A 19,331-nucleotide genomic window follows, 5' to 3' on the forward strand; every position below is an offset into this window, starting at 1 on the left:
TTCGCATACATGTTTCTTGGCTTTACTAAAAGACCCAGATCTTGAGGAATATATACTCCAGTATTTAAATTCTTTCACAGACACATTTTTTAAATCTATTTGCAAGAACATGGTTGTACACACCTATACATGTACCTGTTTATTTAAGATAATATGCCTGAAATGAAGTACATGTAAATAAAGGGACGTTTAGCTTACATTTGAGCTTAATCCAAATTGCACATGTATTTTCATAAAAACAAAATTTAAAATGTTATTTATTGGCGTTGAAAAGAACATTTGAAGTTGTATCTGTCTTATAACATATTAAAAATTCACCCAATTTCTTGTAGATTTAGACTTTGTTTAGGTATTATATTTATTAATCAAAGTTTACAATACTGAAATGGATATGATAGATTATTGCTTTGAATTCAAGAAATGAAGTTTCTTGAAAGTCGATATTGTTTATGAAATATTTACATGTGCCATCAAAAACTGCTCCACGTCATTCAGTCCTAATGATTTATAGATATGACGTCTTGCTGTTTTAGCCTATCTGAGAACTTTATCAGAGCTACAAAAGTTGATAATTGACATGCATAAAGTTTCACGCCATCGATATTTGTGAAATCACTTTCGGCTATTTTGTTCCTTTTTCTATATCATATCCGACGCCATAGCCAGTACAGGAGAAACGACCATCAAATGACATTTATTTAGTTACATTAATTACGATGTTGTAAACAAGTTTACTAATATCTAATAAAGAATGTGAGAATGAATTTAAATGAAAAAATCTACCGTTTGATTACACTTCTGTAGTTACAGGTGCGACATGCCCTCCGTATCTGACCTTCATTTTGTGTTTCGGTGTGGACCACGTTTAGGTAGGTTTGACTCTTTTTGCATCTGACATAAATCAAATGCTTCAGCGAATCTGTTTTCCAAATAATCAGAAGTCTCATATCCACTAAAGTTACATATATAATGTGTGGTGTTGAAATATATGCACTATTGTTCTGTTTATGATTAGGCGGTGTATCGAGTACGTGTACTTTGAAATACGTTAGGGTACATGTAGTATGGAGGGAAATCATGAACTATTGACATGAGCAATACATTTGCAAGATGTACATCGTAGGTATGGGTTATTAGTTCCCTACTGGACTTTTGCGAGAAGGGTTGACTTTTACAATCAACAGCTGACTTTGACACGAGCATACTATACGGAAACATTTTTGTGACATATCCGTATACACGAATTTAATGATGAACTGATACAATACACATTAATGTTCAGGTTTTCGAAGCATGATAGAGTTGTAACTACGCAACTGATGCATAATGTACACACAAACTACAAACGGAAATGCATGGTGTGACTTCAATAAATTCACTTCAGTAAATCGTTAACATTTATTCATAGAATCAAATTGATTGTTTTAGAATTTGTGATATTTTCACAAGACACGTTACATACATGTATATAATGGACAAACGACGAAAGAGAACACAAAATAATCGATATTACATGAGATAGTTATAATAAACTGTTCTAGAATCCACCCACTCCTTAAATACGCAGATTTTCTTCATTTATACGTTTATTCTTTGGTTGTATCGACGCGATCGATGCATATATCTTCAAATCCTTTGTATTTACATTTCCTAATGTTTTTTTCTGTGATAACCCTTGAAGCTTCAGTGTGATGATAATTACATAGACAACAACTTGTAATTCAGCGCGTGTCATGAGGTTAGAACCAGAGTATTGAAATATACATAAAATGTCGTGTGTATTTCAAATCTTAAAGAATGTATACATGTACATTCATTTTTATTTCAAATGTATTTCAAATATAAGTAATCAGTATCAAGCTTGTGGGGTATGCGAGTGATTAACAAAATTGGAAAAGATAATAATTATATTTCATATTGTTAGTGTCTTGCAAAAATGGAAATTGAGGCATTTCATGAGACTTTATGATTTTATCTTTCAAATTAAGGTTAAAATTTTCTTGAATTTTCAAAATGAATTTTTCATTTAGTGGAATGCATGCTCGTGCATCTTTTGTTTTACACTTTTGATAGATTTTTTTTCCTTTTGCTAATACAAAGTTTTGATTTTTCGTAATTAATTGAACAGAAGAATATAATTCACTTCTTTAGAATATACAGATGTAGCTGGGAAAATACGGGTTATACGAGAGGCTACAGATCCACCCGTTATCAAAACCTTCGATTAATGGCTGAGAAAACTCTGCGCAAGGTTGAGGCGGTAAATCGCTGTATTCTTGCATCACCGTCTCAAAATTTAACTTAAAAATTCTAACACACTTCCCCACTATACTTGTGTCCAAGCACACCTCTATATATATTTATTAAAGTCTCATTTCGTTTGTTGATGTAGCTAGCCATGTTCGGTACCCTGTAACTTCGAACCCCTGTTCATTTTCATACTCGTACTCTTGTATGTGACCTAATATCCCCATAAGTATTTGTAGGTCACCTAAGTCACTCAGGTGACCTATTGCAATTAGTCAGCATCCGTCGTCGTGAGCTGTGCGTTAACAGTTGAACATTTAAAACTTTTTCTTGATAACTACCATTTTGATTCTTCTTGAATTTGGTATGAAGCATCTTTTGTAAACAAAATCAAAGAACTGAGTAATTTAGGTAAATATCTTAAATGTGCCGCGAAACTACGTACTGACACAGTTATTAATTACATGTAGTGCATAGAGCATATTTCCCCCCGCATATACCAGATACAGTATACATATTATGAATCAGTGTAATTGGTTATGAATACCTGTAATATATATATACTGTGTTTATATATAACTTATGCAATGGCAATAACGTTTTGTAAGTTTATGCACTCTTCATATACTGTTCCTGTATGTATTATATCTTTATATCTACTGTACTGCCTGTGTATATATATGTATGTGTATGAGCCATATGGCTTACGGAAATAAAGAAACTGGGTGTTTAAAAAAAACTGGGACAAGGGGTTGATATATCATAAATTTCGGGCTGGGGGGGTATATTATAAATTCCAGGACTCCTAAGTCCGATGGAGGTCTTAAGGGTGGAGCAAAAGCAACCAAAAATTGACCAATTTTCAAAACTCTTCCTCTCTACAACCTCACATGTGCAGGAAAATCTAAATACATCTAGAGCAGGACGGCCTCTACCCTAATTGTATATTTCATGATTTCCGGGATAGAGCTTTTGACTCCAGAGCGGGGCCAAAATTGGTATATAATTATAGTGTTTATGTGTAAAGCATTCAAATGGCATTATCTTAATGTTACATGTATGCTGTGGGCCTCTTGTTAGATAGATATTCTTATGAAATGATTCCAGCTCGATTAAAAAAGAAATGTTTAGGTAGAGAAAATTGTTTATATAAAAAGAACTGTTTAAATAATGTAAATAATGAATTAGATTCACGGCTTTCATTAGTCCCCCTCCCCCAGCTCTGTTAAATGTCAGTATTGAAAACGGTTTAATAGGGGGTTGGGACCAGGCTTTCACTCAAGAGCATATTTTACGTCCAGTATTCGTGTTTATCATAAAGGATGACCGAATACGAACTTCATATGAGATACAATGAATAGATATAAAAATCAACGGTGTTCGAAATAACTGTGACCCAACATGGCTACATGTACATTAACAAAAGAAATTATTTGAAGCTGTGAGTTTTCGGTTAAAAATGGGGCTTTAATGAATGTTTGACAAATGCATAGTGGGTGAATGTGTTAAGAGTTTTTTTAAATATACATTTTGAGGCGGCAATGCAAGACATAAAGCCTCAATCGTGTACATAATTTTCAGCGCCGTAAATCGAAGGTTTTTATAAGGGATGGGTCTGTAGCTCTCTGGTATATTCCAATATTATCCCAGAGAGCTACATATGATATACATGCAATTCCAAAATGTCGGTACGTTTAGCGTGCTATGTGTTGTACCTGTGTGTGTGTTTGATTGAATAAAGCTGTATGCATAACAACTTTATACATCATTATAATAATTGAAACGCAAAGCTCCTGCATATTAAACTTACATTCGATTCATCATGATGCAATGGATTTTTTGTAAAGTTTAAATCTGCGTGAGTTAAAATTTTACACCTAGTAGGTATGCATGCAAAGACTTAATAACCTTGTGTTTTTATTTTTTGATAACTGTCGGATAAATGAAAGAAGTTCAGATGGTTTGAAATGTAACACGCCTACTGTAACAATATGCATGTAAATACCAACAATTCGATATTTCATATATTTAACAACACCGTGCTTCCATACAATGCGCAGGTTTAAATGTTCAAATCAGTAAGTCAGCCCTTCTCACAAACGTCCACAGGTGATACTGGAGAGGATTACATGTTTCTTCAGCGTCTGTCCGTCTGCCAGTGTGTCGCATTTGGTTTTTCGAACTTCGTGGTTTGATTTTGGTATGTGGTTTACTACTGTACATTTACAGATCAAGTTTAAGTTTCATCACGGTTGAGTGATTTTTACGAGATTTTGATGACTTTGCACATATACTAATAATAGTTTTCGGATCTTTTCCACTATGCTTTAACTTAGGAATCTGAAATTTGATATGTGGTTACCTGTACCTAATGAGTAGATATATATCAAGTTTTACTTTTGTTACAGTTGGTCTATTCTAACAAAAATGTAAGAATTGATGTCACTGTTGAATGATCTTCAATGTTTGTTTTATAAACTATTGTTCAGGGTGCTTTGATTTTGGAAGCTGAAATTTGGTATGTCATTTATGATCAAGCGTTTCAGAACAAGTTTAAGTTTCGTCACAGTGGACTGATATTTACGAGATCTATGGAACTGTTTGCCAAATGTAGTCTTCCGGACTTTTCTCTACAATACCTTCAGTTAGGAATTTGAAATGTGATGCATAAGTTAAACTATTGCTACAGTTTATTTATTCTAGCAAAATATATAAAACTTAGTTTCATAGTTGACTGAATTAATTCTTGCAGTCTGTCAACTTCTCTGTATTTTTGTCGTATGCCATTTCCATAATTTAAGGCATAGCAATTTGTAAAAGAGTTTGTCTGATTCACTGCATCTATTTACAAGAGATTGAAATTGTGATATTGCCTGGTATTGAAAAATTATATGCGCTCGCTCGTCCAAATGCACTTAGTCTGTGATATGTTTTGATGTTTACAATACTCTCAGAATGCTTCTTCAAAAAGATTTGTGCATGAATATACATAGTTGAAATATATATACAGTATTTGAAAAAATTGATATAATCGTAAATGGTAAGTAATAAACAAATAATCGTATTTATGCCTCCTCCTTACTTTACAACAAAAACTCTATGTATGTTGAAAAGAAATTTATTGATCAAATAAATCTTGATCAACAATTCAAACATGTAATTGGAACAAATAGAAAAAATAACTACCAAAAAATATTCCTAGGACTACATGCAACTATCCAATACACATGTGAATAAAACAAATACAAAAGAAATAACAAAATTGCACTCGAGCAATTCAAAACATAAATATACAAAAGCTTACTTTCTCTTTAGACAATGGACATAATTAAATTTACAATTACCCTGAATTTTTCCAGAAAAACTGACAGACCGAAGTAAAATTTACACATATAAAATACATATCTATTACTGGCATTCCATGTAAGTCAAGAAAACAAATAATAATCAAGGTAACATGTATATGGGACTAACAAATAAGAAGTTATATTGTTAATATTTAACAACAATCCAATAATGGGCAAAGGTGGGGTCCATTACCAATTGCATTTACATCTTTACAAAGATATACATTGTACATGCATTCAGGAAATTAAATAATAGTTTACATTCATACAGGTATTAATAAACGTTTTTCATTCAGCAATTGTCCATTACTATGAGTAGATATATCTGAAAAACAAAAGAAAATAGTCTTGAGACTTTGATAGACACACGAACCATCTCACTGTAAAACTGTATACTAATTAAATAAACATTATTTACCTTTTAATTTGCAATATCCTCCATCCATATATTCCAGATCATCTCGAGTTCCCAGTTTTTCATAAGCACTTCGATTTTGTCCACCCGCACATATACGAGATCCAACGTGATAAAGTAAGCACAAAACTCCAACCAAAAGAACAACGAGTCCGGAAAGGGAGACAATTTCCACTGTCCAATCGTTACTGACGTCATTAGACAACTTAATGGTGGTAGGATGTTTGAGGTGAACCGTAGTAATGTGCATGGTGTAAAAATTATGATAAACAAAATCTACACACATACACATAACAACAGAGAAAAAAAATCTATTTTGTCTATACAAAACATTAGGATTCAAATGTACACCATGTTGAACACAATCCGCAGTTGTGGGTTATAATTTAAACAGGAGCTTCAAAATAAACATGCTGTAAAGAGAAGAATATGACAATAAAATCAGCGTTATTAGACGTATTTATGTACATGAAGCGCGTGATGATGAGGGAATTTCTCCAGTAATCCGGTATTCTGTGTTACTCACATCACTCGCGATCGTCTTTTTCCTGCTATCTTCCATCGCCTGTGAACATTTACATCAGCTTTAAAGTTTATAATATCAACACGCGTACTACACATACATGCCTCATGTTATCATTTGACATATTAACCTGTATCACCTGTTAAAGTCAGGCCATACATATCGCCTGATGTTAGTGCTTAGCTTGCTAAATCCTTATATGATTGTAACGTGACTGTAGGTTTGCATCATAAGTATTATTATGTTGTTATAATAGAATATCATTTGAATAGCTTTATATAAGAAATAGATTTCAGTTCTGTAAATACATGAGGACATGAACCACAACGCGTTCACCCCGGCATACTTCATGAAGTGCTGATGCTCCAATAAGCATGCCGGTGTGAGGTGTCACAGTTCTTATTCGCACACTTTCAAAAGTGAAATTTATTTTTTATATTTACATCATTCCTTCATTTCTCTCAGAATTCCTAGTCTATAAAGCAGACGCACAATATATATAATTCATTTCAAAATTAAGGATTATCTCCCTCATGCATAGCTCTTATCCTTAGACGAATTTGACTCTACTTTTTTGGCACGCTGTTTTTGGCTATAATAGCTCTAAAATTTCATTGTTATTTCGGATTTCAAACATTTCGGTTGAGCATCACTGAAGAGACATTATTTGTCGAAATGCGCATCTGGTGCATCAAAATTGGTACCGTATAAGTTTTACATTATGACCCCTGGGTCGAGGCCTCTGCTGGTGGACTGTTAGTCCCCGAGGGTCTCTACAGCCCAGTAGCTAAGTACTTCATTACTAGCTTGAAAATACGGATGTATATTTAATTGCTGTTATAAAATTTAGAAATTCATTTCAAAATTAAGGATTATCTCCCTCATGCATAGCTCTTATCCTTAGACGAATTTGACTCCACTTTTTTGGCACGCTGTTTTTGGCTATAATAGCTCTAAAATGTCATTGTTATTTCGGATTTCAAACATTTCGGTTGAGCATCACCGAAGAGACATTATTTGTCGAAATGCGCATCTGGTGCATCAAAATTGGTACCGTATAAGTTTTACGTATTTATCAAGATTTATACGCACATTGTAAACAACTGTAGCTCATTCATGAGGAAATGGCTATTATTATATGTACAATATGTATATATCAAAAGTAAAACCACTGAAAATGTAAATAGATGTACATTTGTATATATTTATATTGCAAATCGCATTTTCCTCTATGAACCAACCAATTTCAGCACGCGACACAATCTGTTCACATTGACTATGAACGGATTATGAACTAGCTTAAAGCACGCGACTGAGAGAGCGTAATGATTTGGGGGGAAAATAGAACATCTGTTACAAAGATCTCGCAAGTCACACCTTTGGATTCAGATTGTAAACTTACGTGGATTATCATCCCAATCTTGTGGTCTCCTACCTCCAAAATACAGTGCACCTTGCAATGTTGATAAAAGGTAGGGTGAGACGAAATGTGACGTCATATCTATGTGTTGATGTACGTCACAATAACTACTGTGAAGCAATGTAAACAAACGGTGATTTAGTAAATGAATATAAATATAAAAAATGAACATCACTTTTGAGCAGTTCATGGTCAATATGAACGGATTTTGAGTTGAGGCAAATTCTCTGTGAATCGCTAGCGCGATATTTCTTATATTTATATTTATGAACATATGCACGTTTTTGACGCCAATCGAAAATTCATTTCAATTTACTGTTTAATGACGAAGTGCTTGTTCTGAATTTAAATATCCGTTACAATCAGTTCGGGCTTGGGCGATCTGCTGTCTCAGTATAACATACAACTTACCCTACCAGAGTATAAATGTTTTAAAAGAATTCTACGACAAATCAAATGTTCAAAATATTTTATTTGATACAAATTATTCATTAATCTGATTCGGAGAGAAGATAACCAGAAAATGTTGAAAATCTCTCGTGCAAGAAATCACCATATTTATCCGCCTTCTTTACCCAGACATGCGTTCCAGAAGTCAACCTTGTAATTATTAAGTTTCCTCCGTTTTCCCAATTATCAGCGTGACTGACGAAACCAAATCCGAGAGGCCCGTGAGAGGAATCTAATGTGGTATCCATTCCCGAGGCCTGATTGGTCAAAAGGTTCCAATAGAAGACATAAATTCCGTTCACTGGCACAGTAAAAATGCCATCAAGTGGCTCGTAGGAGTTAGTTGTATCAACCACTTCGAGGTCAAAGACAATAGGCTAACCAACTCCAACATTATGAACGTCATGAGACAACCGGGCGTGGAAAGCGGCCGGAAGTCCAACAGTCATTGGGTTTGAAATACCTCTCTCTGTACCTGCAAAGTACAAGATCTCAAATATGAATGCCGAAGAATTATAATTTACATTTTTTTTCAAAAATTAATTCAAGCACCAAAATTAGGTCACATTAAACTACGTGCACATGATTAAACACGGCAAGTAACGTAATTGATAGAGAAAAAACTATAATGAGATACATCCTGCTGGAGTTCAAGAAGATTAATTCAACACAAGAAGCTGGTAAACGTGACATAACGTACATGTATCACCGATTCAAGATTTTTTGCCATCATTTAAACAAAAAAACCCACCTTATTTTGTTTATAACTGACGTTTGCATCATACTTTGATCCACCTAATGACCCTAACGGAAAGGTTAAAACAATACCTATCAGGTGATTGGCAAGGGGGAAATAGGCAATTTCTTTCACTGATATTGCATGTACAATGTAACATTACGACTTCCTGCTGAGCATTACCCTTTATACTAATATTATAAAAATTAACGTCTCCATATGAGTGAAAAAACCTCCAGCAAACAGTTAAACAATATACTATGAATTAATCAATATAGATATTAACATGATTCGCGGTTCCTTGCTAATTTGATTAGTGGATATCATATTTTCTATGTGTAAATCACAGTATTCTTTAAAGTAGCATTGTCTGATTCATTTATCTTGGTACAATGTAAGGCTCAAGTAACATCGAGATTTTCATCCACTTTGCAGTTGTGACATACGGTCATACACGTTTTTCAATAATCCATAATTTTTGTGATATTTCAGGAACAACTTACAAGCATCATTGTTTCTACGAAAATACATGAAGTAGATATACATCATCAGGTCTGTATATTTTGAAAGTTCCTGGTTGTGGGGAGTAAAAATGTAAACTTAAATCAACTCTCGTGCATTGCAGAAGATTGCACACACACACACATGTATATTCATTATAAAGTTATCATAGTAAAGAAGGGAGAAACAGCTTTGGATCAATCCGAGATTGAAACCGGAACCTTTGCATTACTAATTACAAATGCAGAAATGTCGCAAGTATTCTTCATATAATTTTGAAGAAGGAACTCTTTTGTGATTTTGTTCTACTATAAACAAAAGTCAGTACTTTAAAAAAAATTCAAATGGGGGAATAAAGTGATATTTTACTACTCCAGTATTTCACTGAAAATATAGTCCCCATCAACTCAAATTCCCATGACCCCATTTTAGCGTTCAATATTACAACTGTACGTAAGAAAGGTCGGGATTTATGACCCATATGTTTTATGATTAAAGAAAATATTTGCACAAATTGCAGATACCATTTGTTTGAATAATGACAATAATCCATTTTGAGAGTCTATTATTTTGACATGTTTTAATTGCACGGGTAATTTGTTATTGTCTAAGTACAGGTAATGGAAAAATAACTCATTCTATACATGTAGTTATATTTTTAATCTAAATCCCCAGTTCTTGGGCTTATCGGTCATAAATGAGTTCAAATGATTTTACATTAACATACATGTACATATATGTTGGTCTAGGAGAGTAACTCTAAGAAAGAATTTTAATAACAATGACGGCTTCATATAGGACATATTGTAAAACTTGTACGGTATCAATTTTGATGCACCAGATGCGCATTTCGACAAATAATGTCTCTTCAGTGATGATCAACCGAAACTATGAATAACATATGCACTGTAATCATGTGTTTCATAGCTTAGAAAAGTTTGATATGAAATTTAAAGCACTTACGCTCCATGGTGTGATTCTCATTTCCAGTAGTAGAATAGCTAGTTGGGCAATATTTGGTCTTTTCAAGAAGACTGGCGATCACCTCATCTTTCTCTATATTTTCCTTTTCAAGCATTTCTAACCTAAATAATATATCCGTTAGTTTCTTTTCCACAGAGGTTTGTGAGGTCGAAGAGGCAAATGTAACAAACACGCAAAGCAATATAGACTTCATAACTATTCCACTAGGAGAAAAAGTGGTTCGTCCTAAGGTTTACCGATAGCTTTATGTTCTGAAAGTCTAGAAGATAATGGATAGAACGTTTTCCAAAGATAAGAGGTTTAGTGTTGTAGCTTACACGATACGTCTTGAATTCAACATTAAACTATTGGCAGAGACTATTACAATGTACAATAAAACGTTTGACATGTCAAACATATACATGTACCCTATACGTCTATATGCATCTACAGTCCGTATGGAAAACGTGGTAACCTACAGTACAGCCATCATGGATCCATTGATTTACGTGTTCCCGTGGCGGCAAAAATCCAAGGCGATATTTCACGGGTATATCAGGTAAACCGTGTTCTTATCGCGGATGTTTAGGAGGAGAAATCATCCCCCAGCGACCGGCCACAAGCACAATATTTCGATCAGGTAAATGGAGTAATCCGTAGTCAAAATCAGTTTGTAAAGAACCGCCTGAGTTCGTATGAAACATGTCAGACAGTATTAGACGCAATGACAGATTGTATAGGTATATTAGATCGTTATTATAACGACCACAAAATGCGAAATTCTGACTTTAAATGCGACTGTTGAAACCTCTGTAACATCAACTTGTTTGTCTGTAGCTTGTCTCGATTTAAAAACTAATCATACACAGAACAAGGTCTTGCATCATTTGAGACAAATAAACACTATATGCAGGTGATAATGGAATTTGCTACATAAATATAGGAAGTTGACGATGGAGAAGCTGAAATCAATCCGTTTCTCCTAAAGTTGAGTTGTTACTTTGCTGCTATTATCTATGTCCAATTAAATATCTTCCCATGGGGATCCGGGTTAAAGTAGGTTCTCAGTACCCCTTGCTTATCGTAAAGGCGACTAAATGGGGCGGTCCTTCGGATGAAACCGCAAAAACCGAGATCCCGTGTCAAAGCAGGCGTGGCACAATAAAGATCCCTTCCTGCTCAAAGACCTGTAAGCGCCGAACATAGGCCTAAATTTGAGTTGAAGGCCACAATAAAATCAGCATTGCGCTCGGTCATGGACTAAGAACAATTTGTTGATGAAAATAATAAGATATTTGTGTAATAGCCATCATGTTTATTCTAGTGTCCTCGCAAACGCGATTCGAGACGAACAAGATTTCAAATTATAAGCTTTGTATAAGTGCGTTTAAGTCTTAGATTGATGAAAAAATCACATGTTTTGTTGAAGTTGTTGGACAATAGCCGTGTTTCGAGTTACTCCGGAACACAGTGTTTATTCTGTGTTTAGTCACGCCGCGTCAAAAATGTTCCACAGGGTTACTTCCGGTTTATGGTTGTTTACCTTTGTAAACCAACAGTCGACACTTCGTGTATTAGGCCTACGCTTAATTTTGTCGATCATCATGAAATTGAAATACACATTTAATAGTTTGGGGTGTATGCGGTACATATTTGTTTATGAGCATTTGATAAGCTACTATTGATCTACGAAATACAACGAAAGACTTCGTCAAGAACAGAAGACGATGTCGTGTAACTCACACAAGGCCCGGCCCAGCTGTCTAGTAACCGGAGGGGTAAAGGAAAAGAACGTATTAGACTCACTGAAACCTGTCAAACAGGTAAAATGAAAATTATGACGACATTATATATATATATGATTAAACAAAACACAATGTGCACTGCTTCATAAAGCAGGCATTAGGTCCAGTACAGTCTATAGGGCCTATGTGAAATAGAATTTACGTTACCAAATCAGGGCCAAAATGGGCATAAACATATATATTCAGGTCCATTCCAAAGACTATTTCTACCTACGTAGCTATTAATAGCTACCTAGGTATTTAAAGCTACTTAAAGTAGCTACTTTTACATGTTTTTAAAGATATAAATAAATAATAATTAAGGCACATCTTTTAAACAGGTCAGTCGTTTTATGTATCATGTTGTGCATGTGCATGACAAAATTCGGAGTGTAAATTTAAATACTTTACGAGGGTGGAAAATGTAGAGGAAATTGCATGAAAAATCGACTCAAAAACTTTTAATGTAAGAGTGCATGAATGTTAACTTTAAAATTAATAAAGATTTGTAAAACAGTCTAGACTTCTTATCATGTATCTTTGATCCTAAGTTCCTAGAGAATGGAAGTGGGTGCAGTTATTGATGCAAATTTGAAAGTAATCATTTTTTGTCCAATATTTTTGTGGTATTCATTGTCAGTATAAGTGAATCAAGAAATTTGGTACACACCATGTTGCGCTGTTCCTGCGTTTGGCCACAAAATGCAAGTAAAGGAAAACGTAGGTAAAAATAGCTACCTGGAGTAGGTTTAAATACCTAGGTAGCTATAAGTAGCTACATAGGTAGAAATAGTCTTTGGACTGGACCTGATAATTATTGATATAAAATATAGATAATGACAATACACAGTGAAACGTAATAGATTAGCTATAATATTATAGGTATTTGAAATGGCTTGATTATTTAAAGCTAGTTTAAATTGAATTAGACTGGGTTTCTGAGTGCAATGGTATAGCCATATGTGGGTGAGGATAAAATTATCTACTTGGGTATAGTCAATATGCTGTCTAATTTGAAACAATCTACTTAAAATTAGATCTTTGATCCGTTCATGCAATCGCTACACAAAGTGTAACGATTGCATGAGCGGATCAAGATTCGACTTTTAATTTACTTGAATCTTCACTATGCTCAGCTGATCTCTAAGAAGAGACTGCACTTGTTATGAAACTGGTGTATAGTCCTTTGTGTATCGATTGCATGAGCGGATCAAAGATCTAATTTTAATTAGATTGAATTTGAAAATAATTATTTCTCAACTAATACTTGTGTTACAAATTAAGTCTTTGGAGTTTGACTTCTAATGATATACTCATGTAATTGGAAGAATTTTTAGCATGACTATTTATTGTTGTAGTCATTTTATTGACTTTTCACAATCCAGTAGGTATTTGTGATTACTGCTCATATTTATAGCGCTGAACAAAATATATATCTGATCATGATTAAGGTAATGTTATTCCTTTCAGCAACATAATTTCAATTATGTGCTCATAGACTGGTCCAGCACAATCTCTAGTATAATTAGCTATATAAATATGCTAATCAAGCTATATAGCTTTTTAAAGCTAATTGAAATTGCTTGATATAACAATTTCAAATCTTCTATCAAATATATTTTTAAAGCATAAAAATTTAATTTCTAAGTGAAAATATTTCATCCTTGTACTTGAAACAACACACTGTAAACAAAAAAAGCTTCTTAAACTATGTACCTTAGGAAGAATTTTGATTCAAAATTGTCAAATGTTTAGGATTATTAAGTTGTTACAGATTCCACATTGTAAAGTCATCATATACTTATCAAAGCTTCGACACACATAAGGCAGTAGACAGTTATCAATACAAAAGAAATTCTCTTTTCATGAAAATTCTTAAAATGACATATGATCTATACATAGAATAGTGTTGTGGTTAGTTCAAAGTACATGTATATTGTTATGTGTCATTGCACTTAAGAAATTTAATCGCAACTAGCTTAATGAAGCTGTTTGAAATAGCTTTATAAAACTATATAGTTAAATATAGAGATTGTGCTGGGCCTGATAGATATAGCAATACAGAGGAAATCCGTCATATGCATCAAAAGTTTGAAAAAGGTGAATTGACTTAAATATAAATTTATGAACAAAATTGAAAAAAAAGAGAAGAAATTAGGAAGAATCTTTTGTGTTCATTTAAAACATGTTGGGTAGATTTTGAAGTTGTTTAACTCGGCTTTATACATGATGTCATATCTCTGAATGCAAGCAAGCTCTCATATGACTACAATGTATAGGGGAAATCAGATATTTGTACAATAAATATGGTAAGCTTTATTGATAAAAATCATGAAAACTCATACATTCAGTTTTAATATGAACTACTTCATGTATTTCCAAATAAGTTAAAAAAAATATACATGTATGTACAGTGAACAGTATTTTTAACAAATAAATGAATTATAATTTCAGCATTATTTTTATTTTTTTATTTTTTTTTTTACATCTTTGCTTCTCAAATTGACAAAAGTCTATTATCAATATTGTGACATCCCTCCTCTTTTTCAGGTTAATGGGAACAGGATAATTTTCCATGCCTTTCACTTGAGGCCTTCAGTTTCATCATTAATCATCTGAATGTCGGTATGCCAAACTCTCATGATGTCATGCCATTACTGGATATTCCTTAACACTGGTTTATTTAAACCACACTACCTATAACATTGCCAAATATTAGACTGAAAATTTTCAAATACACAAGATTTGAAGCAGCAAAAGAAAAGAATTACATATGTATAACACACAAAAAAGAAGAAATTAATTCTCACCTGGCTGATATGAACTTTTTACTCCTTTTTAGCTCCCTTTCACTGCATACCAGCCAATAACTAGCAGTCATTATATGCAGATCAGCCATTGTTATCAACCTGTGTATATATATGTTGAATAAAATATGAATGAAAATTGTTGTTCTTTGTTATTCTTTTTAAGAAATATATATACTCAATAGTATATTTCCTTACACAGTACTGAATCAAAGGGGTAGGAGAGCAAATATATAATATATAACCTGGCTCATGTTCAGCTGGTTCCATTCTTGTATACAAGTGGTTTGAGTGGAAATGTACATATCTGATGTACATGTAAAGTACCTTGATTGCACAGGCAATATGCATCACTTGTGTTCGAATTTACTATTAAAGAGTACTCTTTAATAGTAAATTCGACCCCAAGCGATGCATATTGCCTGTGCTTGATTGGTATTAAAAGTTGGAGAAAAGATCAATGTTCTTTGATATAATTCAAAATTTTGCAGTGAATGAACCATCAGTATGGAGCTTGAATAAATGATCATGCAAATTCTAGTATAGATCCGTAGGGATATATTATCTGGTGTTCTCATATTTTATTTAATTAGCAGATATATATACCCCCCCCCCTCACTCCCTTGTGAAATTGCTTCATAATTTTTATGAGCCTGAACCATAAGTTCATAATTGAAATTCTCTATTTAATGTTATATGAACACCGTTGTAAAATACATACACTGCACAGATGTGGATGAGGGTACAAGTATACCTATTCTTGAAGATTGACAAGATTTTGCACAGTCTATATTATATTTTTAAGAGTCAGTACAAACCTCTTGGTTTTCCTAAAAGTTAATATAAGCAAACTGGCTAGAACAATGATGTTTCTTTGTTGGTTCAGCTTTCACGGAATGTAATAATCGCACTCAATTTTGGCTGCTCGTGGTTTTCTACACAAATGACGCCATCGTTTCCTCTGCGTGAACGCTTTTCCCGGGTGTGGGAAAAGGTAAACTTTGACATCTTCCCAAGTAAATATATATCCCTTGCTATCCTTTATCTGATTTGCGACAGTTTGTGCCGCAAAATCTATATTTTGTCAAAAACAATTTTGTTACCAGTGTAAACAAAATTAACCGGAAGTACCCCTGTGGAACATTTTGCTCATATCACGTGACCGGCGTGGCTAAATACGAAAAATCCCGGGTGTTCCGGAGTAACTCGAAACACGGCTATTAAAAGGAATTATCTATCATAATATTCAACTGTGGTCGTCTTCAAGTGCGGTAATGAATTGAGAAACCATGACTTACTAGAGCAACGATGAACTACCATACAGCGAGTCCTCTCCTTAGGTGAAATTAATTATGTGTTCTTGATATCCTTCTCTGTGTCTTTCAATGTGAAATCAGGACTTACCTGAGTACGTACATACATGTGTATACCATGTACATACATGTATGTAGTGTTAATGAATTGACCACTAATATTGAAACAATGAGGGAAACCCTGACCAAATTAAAACACAAGATACAGTGTACATGTACCATGTCTGTAAACGTTAATTAGTTTAAAATAAGGCCTAAATTTTGCAGCCCTTCACTGGCAATGGTGACGTCTCCATATCAGTGAAAAATTCTCGAGTGGGACGTTAAACAATATAAAATCAATTGAAATCAATCATTCTTACATGTAAAACATATATATTTATGACAATTTTCAATATATTTGACTACTATTTACCAATACAATTAAAATGAGATGTTAGATCCTCTCGCATACGTATGAGTGCGAATCTAAAATTTTATTCGAATTAAAATGATTATTTACTTGACACAGATGATTGGAAAAATTAGATTAAATTAAATATTTACATAAGGAATAATAGCAAAAAACGGAAAGGGTTGTTGCTTCTTTTCGATTCCCTATAACCACCTGACATCAGTTGTACACTGACATGATAGTCTTTGGTCTAATACAGAGAACCACTAAGTACATGTGCTAGCCAATACATCCAGCGCATTATTAATTCTGGGAATTGATTCACCATTTTCTGATTGAACTTACAGTAGTCAACGCATCAACAATGTATATTCAGCTTCTTGACACAAACGAAGACCTTTGTAAACTGTGTGGATAAACATCCGATTCACAAGTGCTCTCTCCTCTTGAAATGAAAGTACGTTTGAATGCACAAAGAAGAAATTCCTATATGGCATCCTCTATCGAGCCCTGGACTAACTGTCCCAGCTGGTTGTACAGTTCAGTTACTGAATTTTCCAGATACATACATGTAATGGGCACAGCAATGACGGTAGTTTTAGCTCGGCGTCCTCCTTAACAATTATGAAAGTTCGCTCATGTTGAAACAACCCGAACAAAACACTATCTACTATCTTAGCTTCACTATAACTCTTCTTCACATCATTATTTATTTGTCTGGCTAAGCTCACGAAGTTCAGTTCATGTTTGGGTTTTATGTGGGTTTTTTTTTATCTTGAATTCTTTTCGGAAAGGATTAAGGTTTAAAAATAATGGTGGAGGACCAGCTTATCCTTGGCCTTTGGTTGCTTAATTTTAGTTGAACCACTGTCTAAAGACAATGTTGTTTCACTGTCGGTCATAGATATTAGTTGATGATGAGATATGTTGCTATCTCACCATCATCTTTCTTACCGTGCTCCTTATACCAGGTAGTTATGGATTTTATCACAGGTATTCTCCGTGATGTCTTTTCAGGGCCCATCTTGAGGTATGCAACTACCAGTATTTTTGCAGTGTTGTTATATTAGTCGTGCACAGTTTCGATAGGAGTACAAGTTCTTGCTCAATCCGCTCCATCATTTCCTTTCCTTTGGACAACATCCCGGACGAACCTTCACATGTTACCATTATTACCAAGTTCTGACTTGGATTTCTCGAAAACATTTCAAACTTAAGTTTGAGTTTTCTTTCATTTGAGCAGTCAAAATTGGAGTAAAGTTTCAGACTTTAGTCCAAATTTCGATTTAAGTTTATGTCGAAATATCCAGGCCTCGAGTTTGGCTCTGCAAGAAAAGGTGAATGATGAGATATGCGAGTAGCTTCTGACTGTAGCGGATTTATTGAACTTGGGGACTGCTCCAGTCAAAGGAGTAACAATATATGCATTGATGAATTATCCCGCTTTCCCCCAAAGACAAAATCCATCCTTTCCTATTTTATATCATTCAGCCAGTCTTTAAACCGTCATTTCTATTTTGGTCTTAAACTGTCCTATATATTTATGGTAACGTTTCCAAGCAACATCTATTTTCTCAAAAATATATACATAACATCGTATATTCAGTTTTTCCGTGATCATGAATGTTTAAAAAAAAACCAGTGCACTAATAAATAAAGATGGCAAAATGTTATTCCCTTTATATCGCCTATAAGAATTTCTGAACTGCTAATACTTATTCACGCTGATGACATGAAGCACATGCTAGATACAAAAGGCTGTTCCTTCAGACCTTTCTCCGTGACTTAAATATTGAAACAGATTTATACTTACCTCTTTTACGTAAAATTTTCTATTTCGTCTGCAGTAGCTAAACGTCAAGCATGAACCAGGATTCCATTTCTGAAGGAGTCACAGACAAACATACCGTTTGTATTGTGTCGCCATTTCCCACGTTACCACAACTGATACGAAAACGACTTCCTGACGTCAACGTGATAGACTTTCCATCGCCCAAAGGTGTGTATTTCTACCTGAAATTAGTTATTTCCACGTACAGATTAGGGTGTGTATTTCTACCTGAAATTAGTGACTTCCACGGACAGATTAGGGTGTGTATTTCTACCTGAAATTAGTGATTTTCCACGGAGAGATTTACAGTTTTATCACTTTGCTATGTATCATACATGTACCCTTTCCGCGAAAAAGGAATTGGTGAAGTTTATAAGAAAGTATTACCATGTTTGTTGGACACCTACAAATATTTAATTCCCTGTAAGTATTCAATCTAAATACCTCCTGAATATTATGAATTATTTTGTTTTTAATTTGAATTTGCCTGCTTTCTCGACAAGATCGTAAGAATGAATATTAGAAACGTCTCTCTCTAACAAGATACTATCCTTAACGAAAATGCAAGACGATTATACCACCGAGCATGTCCACGAAAAA

At 34.0% G+C, this 19,331-nt stretch overlaps 2 protein-coding genes and 2 long non-coding RNA genes across 5 annotated transcripts in view; 1 reads left to right on the forward strand and 3 right to left on the reverse strand.

Annotated features, from left to right (window-relative positions):
- Nucleotides 1–116: 116 nt before the first annotated feature.
- The window catches only part of LOC125655430 (glyoxylate/hydroxypyruvate reductase A-like), a 36,428-nt gene continuing 17,213 nt past the window's right edge, over nucleotides 117–19,331 (forward strand). Inside the window, exons 1-3 of one of the 2 annotated variants that reach the window (XM_048885710.2) lie at nucleotides 117–869; nucleotides 9,631–9,690; nucleotides 18,748–18,899. In XM_048885710.2, the coding sequence (XP_048741667.2) occupies nucleotides 18,764–18,899 (136 nt within the window). In that variant the 5' untranslated portion in view covers nucleotides 117–869; nucleotides 9,631–9,690; nucleotides 18,748–18,763. Of the gene's footprint in view, nucleotides 870–6,103; nucleotides 6,239–9,630; nucleotides 9,691–18,747; nucleotides 18,900–19,331 lie in introns of those variants that run through there. The other variant, XM_048885711.2, reaches the window with a different exon arrangement.
- Nucleotides 5,256–6,624, reverse strand: LOC125655432 (uncharacterized). Its single transcript, XR_007362745.2, has 3 exons — nucleotides 6,536–6,624; nucleotides 6,013–6,422; nucleotides 5,256–5,919 (listed from the first exon to the last, which is right to left on the reverse strand). It is a non-coding gene; the product is annotated as an uncharacterized LOC125655432 (long non-coding RNA).
- On the reverse strand, nucleotides 8,405–10,859 carry LOC125655431 (uncharacterized). The gene is made up of 2 exons (XM_048885712.2): nucleotides 10,603–10,859; nucleotides 8,405–8,877 (listed from the first exon to the last, which is right to left on the reverse strand). The coding sequence occupies exons 1-2, from the start codon at nucleotides 10,814–10,816 to the stop codon at nucleotides 8,780–8,782; spliced, it is 312 nt and encodes a 103-aa protein (XP_048741669.2). The 5' UTR covers nucleotides 10,817–10,859; the 3' UTR covers nucleotides 8,405–8,779.
- On the reverse strand, nucleotides 15,074–16,407 carry LOC130048245 (uncharacterized). The gene is made up of 2 exons (XR_008797094.1): nucleotides 16,012–16,407; nucleotides 15,074–15,295 (listed from the first exon to the last, which is right to left on the reverse strand). It is a non-coding gene; the product is annotated as an uncharacterized LOC130048245 (long non-coding RNA).

This window comes from Ostrea edulis, chromosome 7 (genome assembly GCF_947568905.1).
Source record: "Ostrea edulis chromosome 7, xbOstEdul1.1, whole genome shotgun sequence".
NCBI classification, from domain to species: domain Eukaryota; kingdom Metazoa; phylum Mollusca; class Bivalvia; order Ostreida; family Ostreidae; genus Ostrea; species Ostrea edulis.

Bases quoted from the DNA above. Each gene is read 5' to 3' on its own strand.
- LOC125655431 (XM_048885712.2), bottom strand. From the start codon at position 10,816: ATGAAGTCTATATTGCTTTGCGTGTTTGTTACATTTGCCTCTTCGACC. The intron at 8,878-10,602 runs GTAAGTGCTTTA...TGTACTTTGCAG, and splicing joins TGAGAATCACACCATGGAGC to GTACAGAGAGAGGTATTTCA.